This window comes from Peromyscus eremicus, chromosome X (genome assembly GCF_949786415.1).
Source record: "Peromyscus eremicus chromosome X, PerEre_H2_v1, whole genome shotgun sequence".
NCBI classification, from domain to species: domain Eukaryota; kingdom Metazoa; phylum Chordata; class Mammalia; order Rodentia; family Cricetidae; genus Peromyscus; species Peromyscus eremicus.
The window spans coordinates 11,835,738-11,858,201 of record NC_081439.1 but is presented as its reverse complement, the minus strand read 5'-3'; the positions used below and the strand labels follow the sequence as shown (position 1 = coordinate 11,858,201).

Sequence of the window (22,464 nt, the reverse complement as noted above, 5' to 3'; positions counted from 1 at the left end):
AAGGGAGAAACCTGGCTTAGAAATGATAGATTAAACATTGGAACAGTGTTCATTTTTCTAAAGCTACACTGCGGTGGTGTATGGAATATGTCTGTTCTTAGGAAATGCCCATTAAAATGTTTCAGCACAAAGGGCTCTGATGTATTTTATCCATATTGACTTCACATACACAGGCACACACACACAGGCGTGCACACATGGGATGATAAAGCAAATGGAGCAAAATGTTAATAGGTAAATGTGGGTACACAGTAAAAGAATGTTTGTTACTTTTATACCTTTTCTGTGAACTTAAATTTGTTTCCAAATAAAACATTTGGAAATGTAAAAGGACAATTTCTGTGCATGCAGTCAAAATCTGCTGGCACGTGTCTGACTGAATTTTCCCATGGCAGACATGAGGAATGGGGACACAGCTGTGTTTTCCTAAACAGGGTGACCAATCCCATGCCCCAAAGTAGCCAAATAACTTATGAAATGGCACCTGGAGCTGTCCATTTATTTATCTCCCCCATCCCCCAAAACACTCAATGTAAGAGCAAAATATTTTCTGAGGATTGTGGTGCTGAAGACATTTGGGTAATGAAAGGAAGGAGTAGATTTGTTTCATCGTCTCATCCATCCATCCATCCACTATCCATCCATCCACTGTCCGCCCATCCATTCACTCAGTAAATGTTTTAAGTACCTGATCATTGTGTGCCAGGAACTGTGCCAGGGGCTAAGGACGCAACCCTGCAACCCAGGATCCAAAAGAAAATATAGCTCCTATCTTTAAAAGGTCTCATAGAGGGACTAGAGTAGATACAGTTCAGTGGCAGAGTGCTTGCCTAGCATACACAAGGCCCTGGGTTCAAACCCTAGCATCAAAACAAAGAAATACTATGAGCTCAGTGGCATACACTCACAAACACAAAAGTCTCTATTTCCAAATGAGTTGGCCACTAAGTAGAATTGGGAAGCCGTTGGGAACCCTGCCTTTTATTAGAGACACCGGATCCAATGCCCATGCACCTGATCCACATTGAGCTGCCTTCAAGGATTTTCCAGGCAACAGTTGCTTTTTGTAATCAGTGCTGAGAAAAGGATGCATAGTGCTTTCCCCCTTCCAAGGTCTTCCCATCTGTTTCAGCTTAACTGTCTGCAGGCTGCTCTGTCCAGTGTAGCAAGCCATTTTACCAACATCTCTAAACTGATGGACCAGTGAGTTTTGGAAGCCTTTCTTCTGCTCTCTGTTGGTAAATATCGAAGCTACTGTCACAATGCTTTCTGAAGGGGGGAAAAAAAAAACACCAAACACCTAGTAGTATACCTAGTAGTATACTGTCCCCAGAATCCCACCACTGGATTGCTGAGTCATTAAAACAATGCCACTGTCTTTCAAATGGACAAAACATGATAGTTGTGTTTTTCCCCCAACCACCAATCTGAGGGGGGACATTGAATATGATGCCCTCTGCACAACAATGGAGTCTGCTGCCTTGGGGAGGGAGTTCTTAAGATTTTTCATGTGTATGACTGCATGTGACATGGTATGTCATTTCTGTCCTTGGGTCTTAGGTAGGAATTGACATTCGCCTCTGACGCATTCTGGCCCGGTCCAAATAAGTTTCAGATTCAGATCCAACAAATGTTTACTGAGTCCCTACAAAGTTCCAAGCCTTTACTTTGACACATTTTATATCATTTAATCTTTAACAACAACCCTTTAAGGTAGGAATTACCTGCATGTTACAGATGAGAAAACAATCGCAAAGAGGTTCACTGATTTGCTCAAGTATATCATACAGCTTTTTAACAAAAACATACACTACACTGTCAGCTGAGGCCTGTCCTTGTTATCTTAAAGCATTTCTAGCCTTCTCTACTTTTGGAGCACGTGCTCCCCTTCCACAAGCCCTTATTTCTCCTCCTTCCACTAGGCCATGTGGGCTGTCTTTTTTTTAATACTGCACTTAATAGCACAAAAATCACGAATACAAAGGAACTGGCAAAGGTGTTTGTCAATGAGCTATCCCTGCCTCCTCCACTTTTCTGCTTTCATCCCCATGTACATAATGGGCTACATTTTAATAAACTTTTCCTTTTCCTCCCACAAATGTGTAACTGTTCCGTGATTGGTCAATTGAAGCTGAAACACCCATGGATAAAGATGTTTTACGGTTACAAGGGCACACCCCCCCCAACACCACCCCCCTCCCCCCTCCACCTTCCCACACAATCTTTTGGAGGAATATAGGATATGAACCAGTGTCACAGTTTCCCTGCTCTGTCTTCCCCACCCAGAACATTCCTGCCATTTAATTTCTTTCACATGACTGCTTAGACTACAGCCTCTTCTCCCTCCCCTCCTATTTCTCTTCCAATCAGGACCTTTTGGACACTGGGTACTGTTAAATTCTTACTCTGTCAGGCCCATCGGCCTCGGTCAAGTAGATCAATTAAATCTCGATGCCTGTTGTAGTGTGAGTGTCGAGTGTCGTCATCTTCCATTACAGGTAGGCCTGTGTGTTGCTTCAGTAGGCTTGTGTATTCATTTCTTTCACCTTTTCTGACTCATGTTCCAGGACCTGTTTGTGATAGAACAGTAAATACCCTTCACTGTCCAGCACATCTTTAATACTGGCCTTGGTGATGACGGCATCATCACACTTGAACCACTGGTCCCTGTGGTGCCGAATGAAGCTGGTGTAGTGGCCGCTCTCCAAGGTTCCTTGGTGATTAACCACAGCAAACAAGGAATACTTATTCTCGTTGTCCCCACTGTTGGTCGGCAGCTGCAACTGTCCATTCATCCGGGTCTCTTTACTTGACGCCATAAACGGTGTCATATCCAGCTCCAGAGGAAAGGAGATGTATGTAGTGATCTTGCGCCTCTGTTTGGCTGAGTGTTCAAACCGTTTGAAATGAAAGCAGGCAACAACTGGTAACTTCTTCATAGTGAGCTGTTTGGTAGATTCTTGGTAGCTTTGGCAACCACTACACTTGATTTTGGCACTGCTTCCTAAGTGCTCTGGCCTTGTAAACCTTCGCAAGCAGTCCGTGAGGGTAGTAATGCCTGGTATGTGGCTTTCCCCATTCACACTGCTCTCCCTCCCTGGACTCATAGGCCAGAAGGATGTGCAAGAGCCAGGCAAGTCCAGACTGATGTCCCAGCATGGGTCTATAGTGGTGGAGACACCGTGGCAGGCTTGACAGGTGACGTCTGACTGCAGGCCCCCTGTGAAGATTTGGTCTATGATGCAGTTACAGTGGTTGGGATTGCTGGCCACCTTGCCAACATCATCACCTTTGCAGTGCCTGTGCAGGACATCTAGGGCAGCGATGAGGAACTCGTGGGCATCCTGTTGCCTGTACCCTGCTAAATGACGAGCGTGTATCCACACCAGGTGTAGTAACTTATAGGGAACATGAGGAGATGGATTTCCAGAATATAGCTCTCGAAAGAGCGAAGACATCTCACAGACCAGACATAACTCAGGGCTAGGCATTTCACACCGGTGCCTGTCAGAGAGAAAGAAATCTCTCAGTATTGGAGTGTGGGTCAGGGCCTGGACAATGCAGTTCATAAAACATGTGTTGCCAAGATTAATTAGTCCTCGTAAGCCGATGGTAAAGCTGGAGGCAATTCTTCTTCTCCGTGGGTTGTGCCCCAGCAGTTCTAACTCAGGTTTGGTCGTTTCCCAGGTGAGATATTTCTCACCAGGGCCCAGCACTGAACACTGCTGCTGAGAAACCTCTGTTGAGGTGGAGGCTTGTAATTTCAAGGCTTCTCCCTGCTCTTCTTTGGCAATTTGCTCAATGTCTTTGTCATACACATAGTCTTTACACATGAAGCAGTATATACCTCCGTAATAAAGATCTACCGCTAAGTTGTGCTGTTTTGTCTGAGCGTGCTCATGAATGTGTTTCTCTGTGAAGCAGCCAAAGAAGATGCAGGAAAGGCAAGAGTGGAGTCTGTTTAAATGGGTGCCACACACATGGCAGATGCACGACTTTGCCTTGCTTTTCCTGGTCTCTGGGGTTCCACACCACACGAAGCACTGGTAGATAACCCGCAATTCCTGCCTCCAGTTCTCTCCCACCTTAAAACTGTTCACGTGGGAACAACCTGGTGGCCCCACAGCAAAATCCACATCCAGGCACCCGCCCCCGGGACCGCGCCGGGGACGGGGCCGGGGCGGGGGCCGTGGCCTAGGCTGCGGCGGGGTACGGAGCCTAGTCTGGGGCCGGGGCCGGGGTCGGCGGCGCGGGGCACGACTGCGACGCGGAGAGGGATCGGGGGCCCGCGGTGGATCGGAGGGGAGGGTGGGGGAAGGAACCTCTTCGCCGCTGACGCTGCCGCCACCACCGCTCCGCGCTGGGTTCTCATCCTTCGGCTCCTGCTCGGGCTCCCGCTTAGGCTCCTGCTCTGCCTCCTGTAAGGGCTCAGGCTCGGGCTCGGGCTTCGGCTTCAGCTCCGGCTCTGGTTCGGGTTCGGGCTCGGGCTCGGGCTCCCGCTCCAGCTCCGCCTTGGGCTCCGGCTCCGGTTTGGGCTCCGGCTCCGGTTCGGGCTCCGGCTCGGGCTCCGGCTCGGGCTCGGGCACCGGCTCCGGCTCGGGCTCGGGCTCGGGCTCGGGCTCCGGCTTGAGCTCTGGCTCCGGCTCCAGCTTGAGCTCAGCCCCGCGGCCCGGATCCTCCGCGGTCTCCACCTTCCCGGTGGCGTCCACCTTCCCTGCTGTCTCCACCTTCTCGGTGGCGTCCACCTTCCCAGCCGCCTCCACCTTCCCCTCCACCTTCTCCGCCTCCACCTTCCTCTATGCCTTCTCCGCCGTCTCCGCCGTCTCCGCCTCCTCCAACCTCCTCCGCCTCCACTGGCTGCGGCTCCTCCCCCTGCTCGCGGGGCTCCGGCGGCCACTGGGCGTGGTGGCGGGGGCCACGCAGACCTGGGGTGTCCCCCGTCCGGCCTGACGGAGCGCGGTGGCTGTGGTATCTGGACCCAAAAGGGACTTTCACTGAAGGAGGCGGCAGCGGAAGCAGGCGACGCCCCCGGGAATGCTCCAGCCGAAGCCCCCTAGCGGAGGCCGCTTCTGCAGCCAGGCCCCGTTTCCTTTAATTCAATATTTCCCAAACTTGCTTGTTCACGACAATCACGTGGGGAGCGTGTTAAAATTACAGATTCCTCAGCTCCACCCGAAGGCCTACTGAATCAGACTCTGGAAGGGAGGTACTCCGGAACCTCGATCTGTAACGAGGGCTGGAGAGGCTGCTAGTGATCGGGCAAGTTTGGGAAACACAGCTTTAATTCATTGAGGCTGGCGGGAAGTGGGGCGGGGACCGCGCAGTCTCTTTAAGGCGCTTCCAGCTCTCAGCTCCAATCGCTGCTCTGACCCCCTTGGCCGTCTCCTCCCCTCTCATACTGCCCTCAAGGGTGCAGGCTTCCCCTGGCGTGTGGAGCCCGAGGCCATATCGTTGTCTTGTTCAGAAATGTTCCTGAGGCTGTGAAATATCCCTTCACAGGGTGGTCGTGGAGAATAAAGACAGAAGCTCAGACATCCATCATTCCAGCAGCTGAGCCTGCCCAAAGCGTGTCCTATTCTCCCCCTCGGGATCCAACTCCTGCCCTCCCAGAAAGGATGAAGCTCCAACTACATAGGGGGCAGGCCTGGACCCCAGGTCTAGAGGCAAGACAGTGCCCTCAAGGCCGCTCCACCAGAAGCGGCATGTCCCCTTGATTATCATATCAGTGGTCTAAACTTCCTGGGCTGGCCCCCTCACCCCCCCCCCCCCCCGCCCCAGGCTCCAATGGCCCTGGATGGAATGACTGACAGCTAGTCTCCAGATACAACCCTCACTGAGCAGAAACCATCACTCCAAGGCCAGTAAGGGAAACCAGACACTACAAGGCCATCCCTACAGGTGGCACCTCCCCTAGGATGAAAGGAACCGAAACTACAAAGTCTGAGACCCTTAAGGTTTAGCAGAGTTTGGGGTGAGCAGCAGGTAGAAATAGAAGGGATGTCTGCGGAGTTGCCAGTGAAGAGAGAGCTTGGACACCAGTCTGGGGTGGGTGCTGCTGCATGGAGCCCAGGAAGAATGAGTCCAGAACAAGCCCCTCAGGTCCTGGGTAGAGCTGGGGGTGTCAGAATCAACTATAACTGCTGCTTCCAGAGGGTTCAGCCAAAGGCAGGTATCAGCATGTGGGGTCAAAGGGAGAGAGTGATCTAAGAAGAATGGGATGCCTCATGTGGCAGCTGGCTGTTCCTGGTGCACTTTAGGGGCTGGGCTGTCGCTGGTTTCCTCTGGAAATCAACCTCCACCTGAGTCACTTCATAGAGGAAGCAAAGACAGACTCATTGGGGATTAATCAGGAATCTGGAGCCCTTAGGGAGGCTGTCTGGTTCCTATCTAGCCTAAGGCTACCTTAGTGCCAGCCTTTCCTAAGTCAGCTGTGTTTTCAGTTCCTTGAATCATTCTTCCAACAAATGCCTGCCTTTTGTTGCCTGCAACTAGAGGAAATGCAACCAGTATGGCTACTAAAGGAATGCCACCGCCGCCGCCGCCGCCGCCGCCGCCGCTGCTGCTGCTGCTGCTGCTAAATGACTGAGCTCATGGAGCACGGGAGCAGAGGGCAAGGAGTACCTTCATCCTATTTTCACCAGCTAACAACCAACAAAGAAACCTGAAGATCCCCATACTTAGGAGTGTTGCCACTGAATAATAGCTATGTAACCTGATTGCCTAACTAATCAACTTCCTGTAAAAGCACACAGAGGCACCTGGACACCACCCAGGCCAGCAAGTTCTGAAAGTGGATGGCTCTGCCACCATTCACCTCACAGATGTTTATTCAATACCCGTTCACAGCCAGGCCTTGTACTAGGAGCTGGAGACCCAGCACTGAGCCAAAGACACCCCAGGATTAGAATCAGATTTGGCTTCCCTAAAAGGAACACACACACTAAGGAAGTGTCTTTAGGACAACTAGCAGGAAAGAAGCACCAAATAGGAATCATTAAAAAAATAAATAAGTAGCTGGGCGGTGGTGATGCACGCCTTTAATCCCAGCACTCAGGAGGCAGAGCCAGGCAGATCTCTGTGAGATCCAGCCTGGTCTCCAAAGCGAGGCGCAAAGCTACACAGAGAAACCCTGTCTCAAAAAACCAAATAAATAAATAAATAAATAAATAAATATACCAAAACCTAGCTGCGTACTCTCCTTTTAAAAATTCTCCCCTATTGATAAATGCACAACTTAGCTGTTCCTTTCTTACATTCATTCCCTCATTGTATTCTGCTTTTGCTTTAATCACGGGTGGTGGGGTGGCGGGAGCCACCACAATCTTTGCATGTACAGCGCTTGTGTAATCTGAAGTGAGACCTGGGCAGATGTCACCATCTCTGCCTCACAAAGACCTAGGAAACATGGACAGAAGACCTCCAGAAAGACAGCTCTTCCTCACAGTTCATGCGCCTAGACATTCAATGCTGTCCTGACCACAAGGTGGCAAAAGAGTAAATGATAATTCCTGGTCAGTTTTCTATGTTTATATAAAACTTGGTTTATATCAAAATGCTCTCTAAAAATATTTTGGAAAACGTGGTCTCTCTCACACAGTTCTTGGTTGACATCTAAAATTTTGCATCGTAAATGTCACTTGGCTGCAAAAACGTCATTTCTGACAAGTGTTAACCTTCAGAAATAAAACTGTTCCGTCAGTACATTACACAAATCTGGTGAAACCTAAATACGTTAGTGAGCTAAGAGCTTTTTGCCAGTTGCCAGTTGTATCTTCTCCCTTTTCTCCTGGAGCTCTTAATTCTACTGTATTCTTCCAACAAGTTTTTGACCCAATAACATATATTTTTGCACTTAGAGCAACTTGCTAGGGGTTGTTTCCATGGACTAATATTGCTTATTGCTCAAATGAGACAGGACTAAGCACCATGTCCTTCCTAATCTGTGTTTGGCTAAATGTTAACACAGAGAAACCTCTCATATACGAAATGGAAAGAGGCATTTTCTTTTAGAAACATCATTCAAGCCTTTGAATCCTTTTTGGAAATATCACACAATGGTTTAGCTTCAAAACTCTTTCTTGTGATTCATCAGCTGAGGACTCCACTGGGATTTCCTTCAATTTTATTGGAAGCAAACAATTAGGAACCATCTGAGGTTCGAAAAGATTCGATTCCCATGCACTGTTAGAGCAATTTGTTTGTTCACTGTAGATGTGGTGTTCGGAATTGTCTCTCTGGCACCCTGAGGATTTTACACTGCAGGGTAGTGCATGCGGGTGAGACATGGGATGGTAAAAGATGATTTTCTTTAGTAAGTGCAAAAAGAAACATGTGAAACTGGAGATGGGAAAAAGAGAACCAGCTTGACTCCTCTATCACAACTATGTTCCCTGGCAGATCAATCTTAAAACACTACATATGAAATTGGAGGGTGTAAAAATTGATTCCTTTTAGTTTCCCCGTACTCCTGGGCAAGGCATACTCCATTTTGAAAGTCACTGGTTCATATTTCTTATAATAAAAGTTATATATATATATATATATATGTATATATATATATTTGTGGGTTTTTAAAAAATGGTATGAAAAATGAAAATCTCTCTCTCTCCCTCACCAATCATACTCAATTCCATTTCCCTGAAATGTGTGAGAAAGTTTCTATGCAAATATAAGCATTTTTATACATATATCCTTTATGAAATGTAAATGAGACTATGCCTATGCAGGTGTTTTCTCTAAATTTGCTGTACACATCCAATAAAATCCCAATAAAATTACAATGAGTTTTTTATGAGAGACTTTACAAGGTAATCTTTAAATTAATGGAAGACTAAAAGACATCTTCTCCCTTCTCCTTTCTTCCTCCTGGAAATGAGGAATTAGTGACTATAGTAGAAACCATCTTGTAACCAATCACAGTGGAAAGACCAAAAATCTGACCACTTCTGAGTGTATTCTTTCACGAAGAAGAGTATTGTAATTTATCAACCCTAAGAGGCACATGGCTCTTCATGTTAAAATATTGCTGGAGTCTTTGAATGATACTTTATGATAATGTTCAGCAGCATTTTGGTTTCTTTGTTATGGGTACATAAAATACTGGTATGTCTCACAGTCAATAATATCCTAGATTCGGAGGCTGAAGAGAAGATGGTCCAGCAGTTAAAACACTGGAATCTCTTCCAAAGGACCTGGGTTCAATTTCCGGACCCACGTGGCAGCTCACAACCATCTGTATGTAACTCCAGTTCCAGGGGGATCTGACGCCCTCTCTGGCCTCTGCAGGCAATAGCAGCACACATGGTGCACAGATATACATGCCAGCAAAACACATAAACATTAAAAGCATAAACACATAAAATAAAATTTTAAAATAATAATATTCTAGAATTGACGTCATCCTTTGAAGTCATTGTTATTTGGGTCCAAATTATGTGTTAAGTGACCATAGGTATTCTATGTTACTCCCAGTCTAGTCTCAGGTCCTTATTCTGAACTTTCAGGCCCTACCAAATCTCTCATTGGTTGCTTAGACTTCTCTACCTATCAGCTTGGCCTTGCATCAAACATATGCTACATACTATTGCTTCCAGGCCTAAGCCCTTGTTTCTTCTGGTTGGAAATCTCTTCCCTAGAAATTCTCATGGCTGGAGCCAGCACGATGGCTCCCTGGGTAAAAGTGCTTGCCACCAAACCTGACAGCCTGAGTTCGGTTCCCGAGACTGATGTGATGGAAGGAGAGAACTATTCCCACAAGCTGCCCTGTGACTTCCACAGGTAAGCCATGCACATGCGCATGTACGTATGCACATACACAAATAGATAAGTAAATATATGTAACTATTTTTAATATAAAAAGGAAATCATCATGATTTTCTCTCTTACTTGCTTCAGTTCACTGCCTAAATGGCCTTAAATGTCACCTTATCTCAATAGTATCTTGTCCCTGCTTTATTTTTCTTTATAATACCATCATCACATGATGTATTAAGTAACACTCCATGGATATATTAAATATTATACATGCATACAGATTCACATAATTAATCTAACTCCATGAATATGAATTGCTCATTCATCTAGTCTTGATATCTACTTTGGACTTTTGTGTAGTTAAATATTTCTGGAATGTAAAACTGAATTTTTATCATAAGTGAAGTCCTCTGTATTTTCATGTCTGTTGGCTGTTTTGTTTTACCTTCTCTTGTGAATTGCTTAGCCACATCCTTTGCCTAGTTTTCTTGCAAATTCTTTTTGCTGTTGTTTTGTTTTGTTGAAACAGGATTTCTCTGTGTAACAGTCCTGGCTGTAATGGAACTCACTATGTAGACCAGGCTGGCTTTGAACTCGCAGAGATTTCTGTGAGTTTGAGGCCAGCCGGGACTACATAGTGAGTACAAAAACATTAACCACTGAGGTATCTCTCCAGCCCTCTTGTGGATTCTTGATTTTAGTATCTCATTTTTGAGAATGTTATTTTGCCTGTTGTAGGGGTATAGAGCAAGGGGAAAGGACCTGAGATAAGAGAGAGAGAGAGAGAGAGAGAGAGAGAGAGAGAGAGAGAGAGAGAGAGAGAAAGGAGGGGGAGGAAGAGGGGAGGAGGGGGAGGGGAAGAGGGGAGGAGGGGGAGGGGAAGAGGGGAGGAGGGGGAGGGGAAGAGGAGGGAGGGGGAGGGGAAGAGGAAGAGGGGAAGAGGGAAGGAGGGGAAGGGAGGGTAATAGAAAGAGGGAGGGTGATGGAGAGAGAGAGAGGAAAGGAGAGAAGGAGGAAGAGAGGGAGGGAGGGAGGGAAGAAGGAAGGGTGAGAGGGGAAAGAGAGAGAGAGAGAGAGAGAGAGAGAGAGAGAGAGAGAGACCTTGGTTTCCGGAAATGAAAATAAGACAAGAGCAGCTTGAGATTTGTACCAAGAAAGAGAAAAGTGGAATAAGACAAGGATGAGAGGCAGGGCCTTGATCATCTGGAGCCTCGGAGAACATCATGCTACACTTGCCTCTTACTGCAATTGCATTGAGAATTATTTGTGGGTTTTAAAGCAATAACATGGTATGATTTATGGTTTTCATACAATAATTACAATCTAATAATAATAGAAACAAACATAGCCAATGGTATGCCAAGTACTGTTTTATAAGTCATTTACTATGTTATTTAACTTTATAACACACTGATGATATAAGTACTAATATTATTGTGTTATTCTCACTCTTCATGGGAGAACTAAAGCACAAAAATACTTAAAGGTCTGATGATGTAGCTCAGTGGTATTATTTAACATCGATACAGTAGACTGGTTTAGTCCCTCACCATGTAAACTTTCTTTACGAATGAAATACCTTGAATTTGCTTATGTTTATTCTCTAGATTCTATGCTTCTTCCCATTCAGAATACATTTAATTTCAGTAATGAGGTGTTTGATTTCTATTTTTTCCATGTCCTTGTTTTCTCACCAGCGGCTGGCAAGTCTTCTATAAGCTAAAAAAAAAAAAAAGAAAAGAAAAGAAAATAGCAAACCCACACACAAAACAACCTGTAAGTTTGGGAGCTGAGCTCTACCCAGCCCATTTGGACCATATCAAATTTCTCTAAGCTCAGGACTAGCCAGTCTATGGGCTCATTTATGATGACCAAGAGTCAACTCAGCAGCTCCTGCTTCCCCCACCTCCCCCCCAACCCCCCACCTCCCCACCCACCTCCACCCCAGCACAGTCTTACTAGTAACCAGGGAACTAGAAATCGGGGTTATCTGGCCTGCAGAAAACAGTAGTGAGCCTGGAGTTATGTGAAAGAGAAAACGGAGGGACTGCAGGCTTCCTTTTAGCACACATTTATCTGACTCCAGATAGCTTTCAGAAAACAAATGCATGGCTATGGGCGCTGCCACAGAGATGGCATCCAGCCCCAAGCTGCCATTTCCTCAGTTTTTGCCACATATTGCCACCAGATAGTCTGTTTCTAGTTTCCATCTTCAAGAGCTCTGACTTTAGCTTTACAAGCTCATTGGGCTTACATTCTTGATTCTCTGCCTACCTGAATTGCATATTCTCTAGTAATCCTTCTGCATGTAGGTACAACCACTTATCTTAACTTTGCATCTGAAAAAGATACTGGTGGCGGGGGTGGGGGGATGGAGGGTGGGGGTGGGGGGTAGGGCGGGTGAGGGGGTGGGGGGTGGGGGGTAGGGTGGGTGGGGGGTGGAGGGTGGGGGATAGGGTGGGTGGGGGGGTGGGGGACGATGTAGCTCAGTTTGTGTGGTGCTTGCCTAGCATGCAAGGAGTCCTGGATCCCCAACACTGCATAAAACAGGCACACAGAAGTTCATGGTTATTCTTGCAGACTTTGAGACCACCTGGACTACATGAGATCCTGTCTCCTAAAAAAAGCAAACACTGGGATCCTCAAGTCTGTGTCTAGTGTTGGAGGCTGGCCCTGTGAAATCTAGATTTACCCTGGGCCTGAGCGGAAAAAGAAGCACAATGAAGTGTTTTCTGCAATTGTACTCACCAAACTGTAGAATCTGGCTTCTTGTGCTTGTTCTCAACACTTCTTCCAGGTTTGAAAACTTGGGTAGGCTAGTAGAGGTTTTTAGATTGCACCCAAAATGACAGATAAAATCTTAATCACCGTTTTATCTGTTTAAACCCTCAAAGAACAAGGCAAACAAAATTACATTACCTCAACAGAGAGAAATTTAGTATGTGAAGCAAAAATGATGTGTTCATTATCCAATTTAACAATCCTGCTTTTAAGAATCAAACCCAAAGATGCATTAGCTGAAGTACACAATGGCAAATGGGCAAGGTGTGCTCATTTGAGCAAGGTGTGCTCAACAACAAATGTAAAGGTGTGTACTAGCACAGGCCGCAGGGCAAAACGTCACTATTAAAGAGCTGGTTGAAGAAATTATGATGGAAACATAAATCCATGTAAGATGGAGAACAAAGCAGATTTTTAAAACTTTTTTTATATTTAAAGAATGATTTATTCATGGGCATGGAAGCATGTGCCATGGAAACTGTGTGGAGGTCAGAGGATAATCTACAGGAGTCAGTCCTTTCCTTCCACCAGGTGGGTTCCAAGGATTAAACTCAGGTTGCTGGGATTGGCGATCAGTGCTCTACCCACTGAACCATCTTGCTGGCTCAGAAATAAATCTTTATATGGTGGTTAGGAGTAAAATGTCTCTGGACGTTGTTAAATGTCCCTTGGGAGATGGAATCCTCTCCAGCTGAGAACCGTCACTCTAGGACAATACTCGTAAATGAATTTTTTTAAATAAGTAAAACGATGTGGGAAACTTTCCAACCTGAAACATTGCTCAAGGTTTAATTACCACAGTGGATGAGGCAAATGTGTGTTATGTACCTCCTGGCACAATACAGTAGGGAGCATACAGCACCTCCTATTAGGTATCAATGCCAAAAGTAAGAAGAAAATGGAAACGAAATACAATCAATTGTCTAGCACCAATAACTTATGGTTTATGGCGAATATTGAAAATAGGACAAGCTCACTAAAGCAATCAGCCAAATCCCAAATATGGAATTTTTACAGTACATTTATCTGATTTATTCAATGATAAATTGCATTTGAAAGGAATGAGGTAAATAACGGTAAAGTTACAGAATTTTAAAGAAACTTAACAACCAAATATAATATTTTGCTTGGATAGTATTTTGAAAAAAAATCAGCTTTTATATGTGGCTAGATCTGTTTGGGGAGCCCCTGGCAGTGAGACCAGGACTTATCCCAGGTGCATAAAATGATGTTTTGGAACATATTCCCTGGGCGAGGGATTCCTTGCTCAGCCTTGACTCAGGGGGGAGGGGATTGATCCTGCCTCAACTTAGTATACAAGACTTTGTTGACTCCCCAAGGGAGGCCTTACCCTCTCTGAGGAATGGATGGGGGGTGGGATGGGGGGAGGTGGGGTGGGCGGGAGAAGGGAAGGGAGGGGGAACTGGGATTGGTATGTAAAATGAAAAAAAAAAACCTTTTAAAAAATAAATTTAAAAAAAACCCAACTTTTAAATCACTTCCTAAATTGATGTGGTGGCTCATACCCATAATTCCAGCATTCAAGAGGCTGAGACAGGAGGACTATGAGGTTGGGGCCAGCTTGGGTTGCATAGTGAGTTTAGGATCAGTCTATCTCAAAAATGAAAACAACAAAAGCCTACAGAAACCCCAACTGAAACATCAACAGGTTCCCTCACAGTTTCCTCCCTCCTCGGGAATCCTAGGCTGGGTTGTGGAGAAGCTGGTAGACTGGCGACATCAGTGAGCATAGATGGAAGAAAAGCCTCTGCTCTCTAGGCAAAGAACCAGGGAGTGGAGCAACTTTCCCTGACATCCATTTTAGACAAGCTGTCATTCTACTCCATGCAAACAGCGCAGAAAAAAATGTCCCACCACCTAAGCCAACAAAAGTCAAGTGGTAATGAAAAAAGAGGCCATGAATTTGGAGGAGACTGGGGAGGAGTATGTGGGAGGGTTCGAAGGGAGGAAAGGGAAAGGAAAATTGTAATTATATTATAATCTCAAAAATTAAAAAAAATTACAAGTGGAAAATATAGACTCTCGCTTCTGCCTGGTTGAAACAAAGAGCCCAAACCCTCATCATAATGGTATCAGGGAAGGCAAGTTGGGAGTGATAGTCACAATTCCCCTGATAGGATGCCCGTGGAGACTACGTAAACCTGACACCCATGACTACATGGAGATGAGAGGATCCCTCCTCTTCTCACCACTATAGTTGTTAGTTAAAAGCACACTCCACGCCACCATTAATTATCATGGTGTTGATGGAGGTCATGAGGGACCCAGCAAGGGACTTCCGCCTCTCTCACCTAAGATTGTATTGGCCAAGATACAGGAAAAACTTAAATTCTCTCACTTGCCAAGTACTAAAGATGAGACTCTTCCCCCAGGTGTCAATGGAAGCTGAACGGGGAACTGTACTGGGGAGTTTTTGTTAATTTGACACTAAGCTACGCATACATAAGAAAAGAGACTCCATCAGATTAACTGTGGGAAATTTGTCTTGGTTGCTAGTTGATGTGCGAGGCCCAGCTCACTGTGCTGTCCCTGGCACCCCTAGCAGGGTGCCGGGGCTGTATAAGAAAGGTAACTGAGTAAGTCTTGGGGAGGAAGCCAGTAAACTGCATTCCTCCATGATCTCTGCTTCAGTTTTTGCCTCTGCTTAAGTTCCTATCTCCAGGTTACTGGGTTGGCTTCCTTAGATGATGGACTGTAACCTCTAAGCCAACTATATCCTTTCATCCCTAAGTTGCTTTTAGTCTGTTTTGTCACAGCAACAAAGCAGTAACTAATACAAGAACCACTTAATATTTTGTTCTACACTCAGTAGTAGCAAAATGACATCCCCTTTCTGCTGCCAGACCAATAAAAAGATGAAAAGAGATACACTTCAAAAACAAAATGAGTGGTCCGTAGCCTCCCTGCCCCTCCTGCAATGCCAGGCCCCGGGATCCTCCAATCCCTTCCAGCTTGCCTGCTGCCATGGCTGACAAGCCTTTGACCCGGTGGAAGAACATGTCATCAATGAGGAATAAAAAATATGGAAGAGAAAAACCCTTTTTCGTTATGATTTGGTGATGACCCATGCCCTGGAGTGGCCCAGTTTAACTGCCCAGTGGCTTCCGGATGTAATCAGGTCTGAAGGGAAGGATTGCAGCACTCATCGGCTTGTTCTGGGAACACACACATCGGATGAACAAAACCACCTGGTGACAGCCGATGTCCAGATCCCTAATGATGATGCTCAGTTTCATGCATCACACTACGATACTGAAAGAGGAGAATTTGGATGTTTTGGCTCTGTCAGTGGGAAAACTGAAATAGAAAACAAGATGAACCAAGAAAGAGAAGTAAACAGGGCTCGGTACATGCCCCAGAACCCTTGCGTCATTGTAACAAAGACTCCGTCCAGTGATGTGCTTGTTTTTGACTACACGAAGAATCCAGACCCTTCTGGAGAGTGAAACTCAGATTTTCATCTCTGTGGACATCAGAAGGAAGGTTATGGTCTGTTTTGGAATCCAAAGCTCAGCGGGCACTTACTTAGTGCTTCTGATGACCATACCATCTGCCTATGAGACATCAGTGCAGTTCCAAAAGAAGGAAAAGTGGTAGATGTAAAGACCATCTTTTCAGGGCATACAGCAGTAGTAGAGGATATTTTCTGTCATCTGCTCCACGAGTCTCTGTTTGGGTCAGTTGCTGATGATCAGAAATTTATGATTTGGGATACTCATTCAAACAATACTTCCAAGCCAAGCCACTGGGTCGATGCTCACACTGCTGAAGTCAACTGCCTGTCTTTCAGTCCTCCTAGTGAGTTCATTCTTGCCACAGGATCAGCTGACAAGACTGTTTTGTGCCTGTGGGATCTGAGAAATCTGAAACTCAAGTTATATTCCTTTGAATCACATAAGGATGAAATATTCCAAGTTCAGTTTCACCTCCCAATGAGACTATTTTGGCTTCTAGTGGTACTGATTGTAGGCTGAATGTCTGGGATTTAAGTAAAATTGGAGAAGAACAGCCCCCAGAAGATGCAGAAGATGGCCCACCAGAGTTGTTATTTATTCATGGTGGTCACCCTGCCAAGATCTCTGATTTCTCCTGGAATCCCAAAGAACCTTGGGTGATTTGTTCTCTATCAGAAGACAATATCATGCAAGTGTGGCAGATGGCAGAGAACATTTATAATGATGAAGACCCTGAAGGAAGTGTGGATCCAGGACAAGGATTCTAGACATGTCTGCACTTGTGGTTTAGACTCCCCTGGTTGTCCTCGGAACCCTGGGATGGATTGAACCCTGGGTTAAGTCACAGACTTGGTTCAGCCAAAAAGTGTCACCAACGAAGCCATTATCCCAAATCATGGGTGTTTTCTAAATCCTAACTGAGGGACTTAATTCAACAAAACCACAGACTTATATTTAAAATTTTCTTCAGGAATTTTCTAGTAACAAACCAGGTCTAAAGCAGCTTCAGAAATGGGGTGTATTATGTGTGACCATTTTTCTTCTTATGCTATATCCCCAAGTTTTTCAGATTCTCAAGTAAGAGCCCAGAGTGGATAGGGAATAGAGCCAAGTGAGGTAGGTGTCTGAGCCATGAGTATAACTATTGCAAGATGTCATTTTGACTGGAATTAGGGGAGAGTCAAGTCATAGATACCTACTGTAAGGTCCCCACGAGTGACTTTCCAGGATGCACATTTTCCTGTGTAAAACCAGACTCCTTTTGGTTTTTTTAGTTAAGACTACACGTGCCTTCTTCCCCTTACATTTTTGATCATTAGTGTATTTCTTGAGCTGTTTCCATATTTTTTCCCCTTTCTGTGAAATGGTTTTTGTTTTGTGTGGTTTTCTGTTTTGTTTTGTTTTTAAACTTGGGACCACCAAGTTGTAAGGTGTATGTTTTTAACTGACAATCATACCAGTGATGAACTGTCAGGTTGAGAAAGAGTGAATTGCTAGTTTGTCTTTGTTTGTAAAATTAAATTAATCCTCGATGAGAGCTGCTTTTCTAGGGGTTAGTCCTTGACCACCATAGTTTGATGCCCTCTCCATTTTGGTTGACCTGTCTCGGCATCGGGCCTTTTATTCTCCATGACTAACTGTGTAAGTGCTTATAATGGAATAAATTGCTTTTCTATGAAAAAAGATACAACGAGTAAATAAAATTTAGTTTTTAAAAAATGTTCAAGTACCTCACAGAAAGGCAGGGGAAAAAATGCAGAGAAACAAAACACACAGCCAACAAGAATGAATAAATACAATTGGTGAGATTTAAGCCTTGACATGCCGACTGGAAAGAACCAAAATATCCTTTAATAGGTGAATGATTAAACAAAAAGTCTGGTACATTTATGCCATGGAATACCAGTTACAAATAAAAGCACAAAGTATATGAAAAAAAAAAGTTTGGACAGACCTCAAGGGCATCTTAGAGAAGGGATTTGAAAAGTCAATAATTTTAGCAGGGTTTCCAAAGTCTCCAATTTCTTTGAAGCTTTATTTTTATTGATATATATTAATTTTACATACAAATGAAATGCAATGTAATATTTTATCAGATATATAGAGTGTGCACTGAGCAAATACAGCTTCTTAATACAGCTCAGAAGTAGAGGACTTGCTTAGCATTTGAAAGGCCCTGGATTCAACGCCCAGCACTCTAAAAGAAGAAATTCAACCTCCTTTTATGTGTCATCCCCAAACTCTGGTAACCACTGTTCTTTATTCACGTCAACATTTGTTAGTTCCCACATATAAGGGCATATGATACATGTTTTTCTGTTCCACTTAATATAATGATGGCCAGTTCCATTCAATTTGCTACAAATAATGGGATTTCACCTTCCTTTAAGTCTGCAGATATATTTATCTGTTTTCTCTCAGCCTCTAGATTGGGCATGAATTCTGAACTTAATATGCCTTCAAATGGAGAAAAGACCACCATTCTGGAGGTATCATCGGCACACAGAGAAAAATCCTTGAGTTGTCAAGACTTAACTCTTCCTAGAATGTGATGAAGATTTAAGTCCCTTTTTTCTTTTACTATTTACATACAACAAAAGTGCATAATTTTATTTGTTTTCTTTTTAATTACATCTATTTATTTGTTTGCTGTGGATGTGTACACATACCATGGTGCACAAATGTGTGTCTTTCAGAGCACAATTTTTGCAAGTCCCTTCTCTCGTTTCATGTGAGTCCCAGGAATCAGTCAGGTCATCAGGTTTTGCAGCAGGTAGTTTTACCTGATAAGCCATCTGGCTGCTCCCACATCTTTGTTTTTTATAGGCAATGTGCTCCCAGACATTTCATCTTATTATTCATGGCATGCTCAAATATTTATTTGGAATACATATAAGCTGTGTATCAAACTGAATATTGAAGCATTATATAAGTTATTTCACTGGAAGTGTTTAATGCCACCTGATACCTTGTAAATGTGCATCACTAACATTGGGACCACTTACATTGAACAGCAGTTAACCTAATTAAAACTTAGCAATATTCTCATATTTCCTTAAGACCACAAAACCCAGTATTAGCAGAAGCCTTTAATACTAATCTTACTTTTACTAGCACAGATGGCCTTGATTTATAATAGTTTGACTTTGATGGTACAAAAGCAATATTTATTCAATAGCAGTACTGCATATTTTGACTTTTGATATTTTGCAGGCTAGCTACATATACTGTGATACTCTCTTCCAATGCCCAGTCACTCTTGCAATCATTAGGGGAAACCCCAAAGACTCAACACTGTATGGTGTTGCTAACCTGTGATATACAGTAGTTATTTGGATTCAAGGATTTCGTTTGTTTTTGTTTTGTTTCATTTTGGGGTGGGGGTGGGGTTTCCTCTTGTACCTTAGGCTAGCCTGAAACTTGCTATGTAACCTAGGCTGGTCTCAAACTCATGATGTTCCTGATTTGGCCTCCTGATTGCTAGGACTGCAGCATGTACCACCACTAAACCCGGCTTATTTAATGTATTTTATTTACAAGATTTTCACTTAAAATGGGTTTATTTATATATAACTTCAGTGTGAGTCAAGGAGTGTTCTTATAGGACTAGTAAATAGTTTTAGAAGATATCTCATGTTTTATTTTTCCTTTTATTGGAAATAGATTCTTTTTTCACATAATATATTTTGATTATGGTTTCTCCTCCCTCTACTCCTCCCAGTTCCTCCCAACCCATCCTTCTATCTGGATCCACTTCCTTTCTTTCTCTTGTTAGAAAAGAAAAGTCTTCTAAAAGATAATAATGAAATATAATAGGATAAAACAAAAACTATTACATTAAAGTTGGACTACATAAACAAACAGAAGGAAAGGAGCCTCAAGAGAAGGCACAAGAATCAGTTTGCATACTCAGGAGTTCCATAAAAACACTAAACTGGAAGCCATGATATATACACAGAGGACCTGGTGCAGACCCATGTAGGCCCTGTGCATGCTGCTTCAGTCTCTGTGAGTTCATATGAGCTTTGCTCATGTCGATTCAGAGGGCCTTGTTCTCTTGGTGTCCTCCATCCCCTCTGGTTCTTACACTATTTCCACCTCCTCTTCCACTGGGCTCCCTGAGCTCAGAGGGGAGGGCTTTGATAGAGACATCCCATTTAGGGCTGAGTGTTCCAAGTCTCATTTTCTGCTTCATGTCTGCCTGTGGGTCTCTGTATTTGTTCTCATCTGCTGCAGGAGGAAGCTTCTCTGATGATGGCTGATCTGTGAGTAAAGCACATTATCATTAGAAGTCATTTTATCACTATTTTTTTAGATCAGTATTATTTGTTTTTCCCTGGGTCTCTGGGCTATCTAGTCTCAGGTTTTTAGTCACCCAAGCACTATCAGGTGTGTGTTTCATTTTGTGAAGTGGGCCTTAAGTCAAATCAGATATTGGTTGGTTACTCCCACAAACTTTGTGCCACCATTGCCCTAGCGTATTTTGCAGACAGGACATCATTGTAGATAAAGGGTTTGTGGCTGGCTTGGAGTTTACATTTCTATTTTGATATCATGCAGAGGACATTCCTGGACCAAAGATGCTAGAACATAGGGGTGAAGGCTCCATGTAGACACCAGTTTGACATCTCCATGTTCAGTGAGTTGAGTGGGTGTTGTCTTCAGCAATGGGGTCTTGCTGTCAGTTTGTGGAGAGCAATCTATAGTGTTGGCAACAGCCTGGGTTGTTTGGGGATTCCTGTGGGGCCCCTTTGGCCAACAATTCAATTAGATGTAATCCAGTCCCAGTACTGGACGTTTCATTTGGGGAGAAGAGATGGCCTGGTATATCTCTGTCTCCCCCATTATTTGGCAGTTTACTTTAGATCATGTTCATATATATGTATATATTTTAGGGAGTTTCTACTGTATTAGGTTTTCATACTATCCCTCAAATGCCCCCTTAATTTTATCTGTCTCTCTCCCCCATAGTCCCTTCCTCAACCCCAATAGATCCTCCCGTTCAGCCCCCCAATCCATCCATAACTATTTATTCTATTTTCCTTTCCTAAGGAGATCTTTGTACCTGTGCTAACAATGATCTGTTCAGAGAGTCCTTTCCTGTGCAAATGAGGTCAAGGTTATTACCCACCCCCTTTTTTTCTGGTTTTTTGAGACCAGGTTTCTCTGTGTAACAGTCCTAGTTGTCCTGGAACTCCCTCTGGGTTGATCAGGCTGACCTTGAACCCACAGAGATCTGTCTGCCTCTGCCTCCTGAGTGCTGGGATTAAAGGCCCGGCTTTATTGCCAACTATTTTTTTTTCAGCCAGTCTTGCACTTTATTGCCTTTCCACCAGGCCTCGACCTCACACTTGCACAGTGGCTACAGCCTCTCCTGCTGCTGCTGCTGCTGCTGCTGCTGCTGCTGCTGCTGCTGCTGCTTGGTCTTCAGCTTCTTTTGGTGCTTGGTGAGCCAGCGGCACATGGCTCTAGTCCTCTTGGGTCGCAGGTCCAGAGGCTTGTACTTCTTGCCCTTGTAGAATTTCCTGAGGTTTTCTTTTTGAGTCTGGTTAATGACGATGAGGACACGGGCGATGGATTTGTGGATGACTCGTATCTTGGAGAGCTTGGACGCGGCGCCGCCTGTCAGCTTGGCGATGCGAAGCTGGGACAGCTCAACCTTCAGATCATCCAGTTGTTTTAGCAGCTCCTCCTTCTTGCAGCGCAGGTTGAGCCTTAATCTTGGCCTTGGCCCCGCTGCTCACAGCCAAGGCCGCCTGGTCCGACTTTTTATACTATCAGGTTCAGTGTATCCGGTTTTGTGTTGTGGTTTTTGATCCATTTGGACTTGAGTTTTGTTCAGGGTGATAAGCGTGCATCTATTTGGATTCTTGTACATGCAATCATCCAGTGTAACCAGAACATTTGTTGAAGAAGCAGGCTTTTTTTTTTTTTCAGTGTGGATTTCTGCCCTCTTTATCAAAAAATCAGTGTCCATAGATGTGTGGATTTAGGTCTGGGTCTTCAATTCGATTCCATTGATCAATATGTCTGTTTTTATGCCAACACCATGTGGTTTTGATTACTATGGCTCTGTAGTACAAGGTGAAATCAGGGATGGTGAGACTTCCAGCTATTCTTTTATTATTCAGGATTGTTTTAGCTATCTTGAGTTTTTTGTGTGTTTCCATATGAAGTTGAGTATTGTTCTTTCAAGGTCTGTGAATAATTAATTGTGTTGGAATTTTGATGGAGATTGTATTGAATCTGTAGATTGCTTTTGTTATTATGATGGCCATTTTTATATGTTAATCCTACAGCATAGGAGATATTTCCATCTTCCGATATTTTCTTCAATTTATTCAAGGACTTCAGGTTTTTAACATACAAGTCTTTCCCTTGTTTGGTTAGTGTCTTAGTTAGGGTTTCCATTGCTGTGACGAAACATCATGACCAAAAAGCAAGTTGAGGAGGA

General features: G+C 44.2%; 1 protein-coding gene and 1 pseudogene across 1 annotated transcript; one reads left to right on the top strand and one right to left on the bottom strand.

The window, feature by feature from the left end:
- Positions 1–2,222: 2,222 nt before the first annotated feature.
- Usp27x (ubiquitin specific peptidase 27 X-linked) lies at positions 2,223–5,397 on the bottom strand. The gene is made up of 3 exons (XM_059251169.1): positions 5,318–5,397; positions 4,840–5,089; positions 2,223–4,796 (listed from the first exon to the last, which is right to left on the bottom strand). Exons 1-3 carry the CDS (start codon positions 5,395–5,397, stop codon positions 2,517–2,519), a joined length of 2,610 nt encoding a protein of 869 aa, XP_059107152.1. The 3' UTR covers positions 2,223–2,516.
- A 7,385-nt stretch (positions 5,398–12,782) lies between these two features.
- On the top strand, positions 12,783–16,777 carry LOC131899682 (histone-binding protein RBBP4-like; annotated as a pseudogene).
- The last annotated feature ends 5,687 nt before the right edge of the window (positions 16,778–22,464 follow it).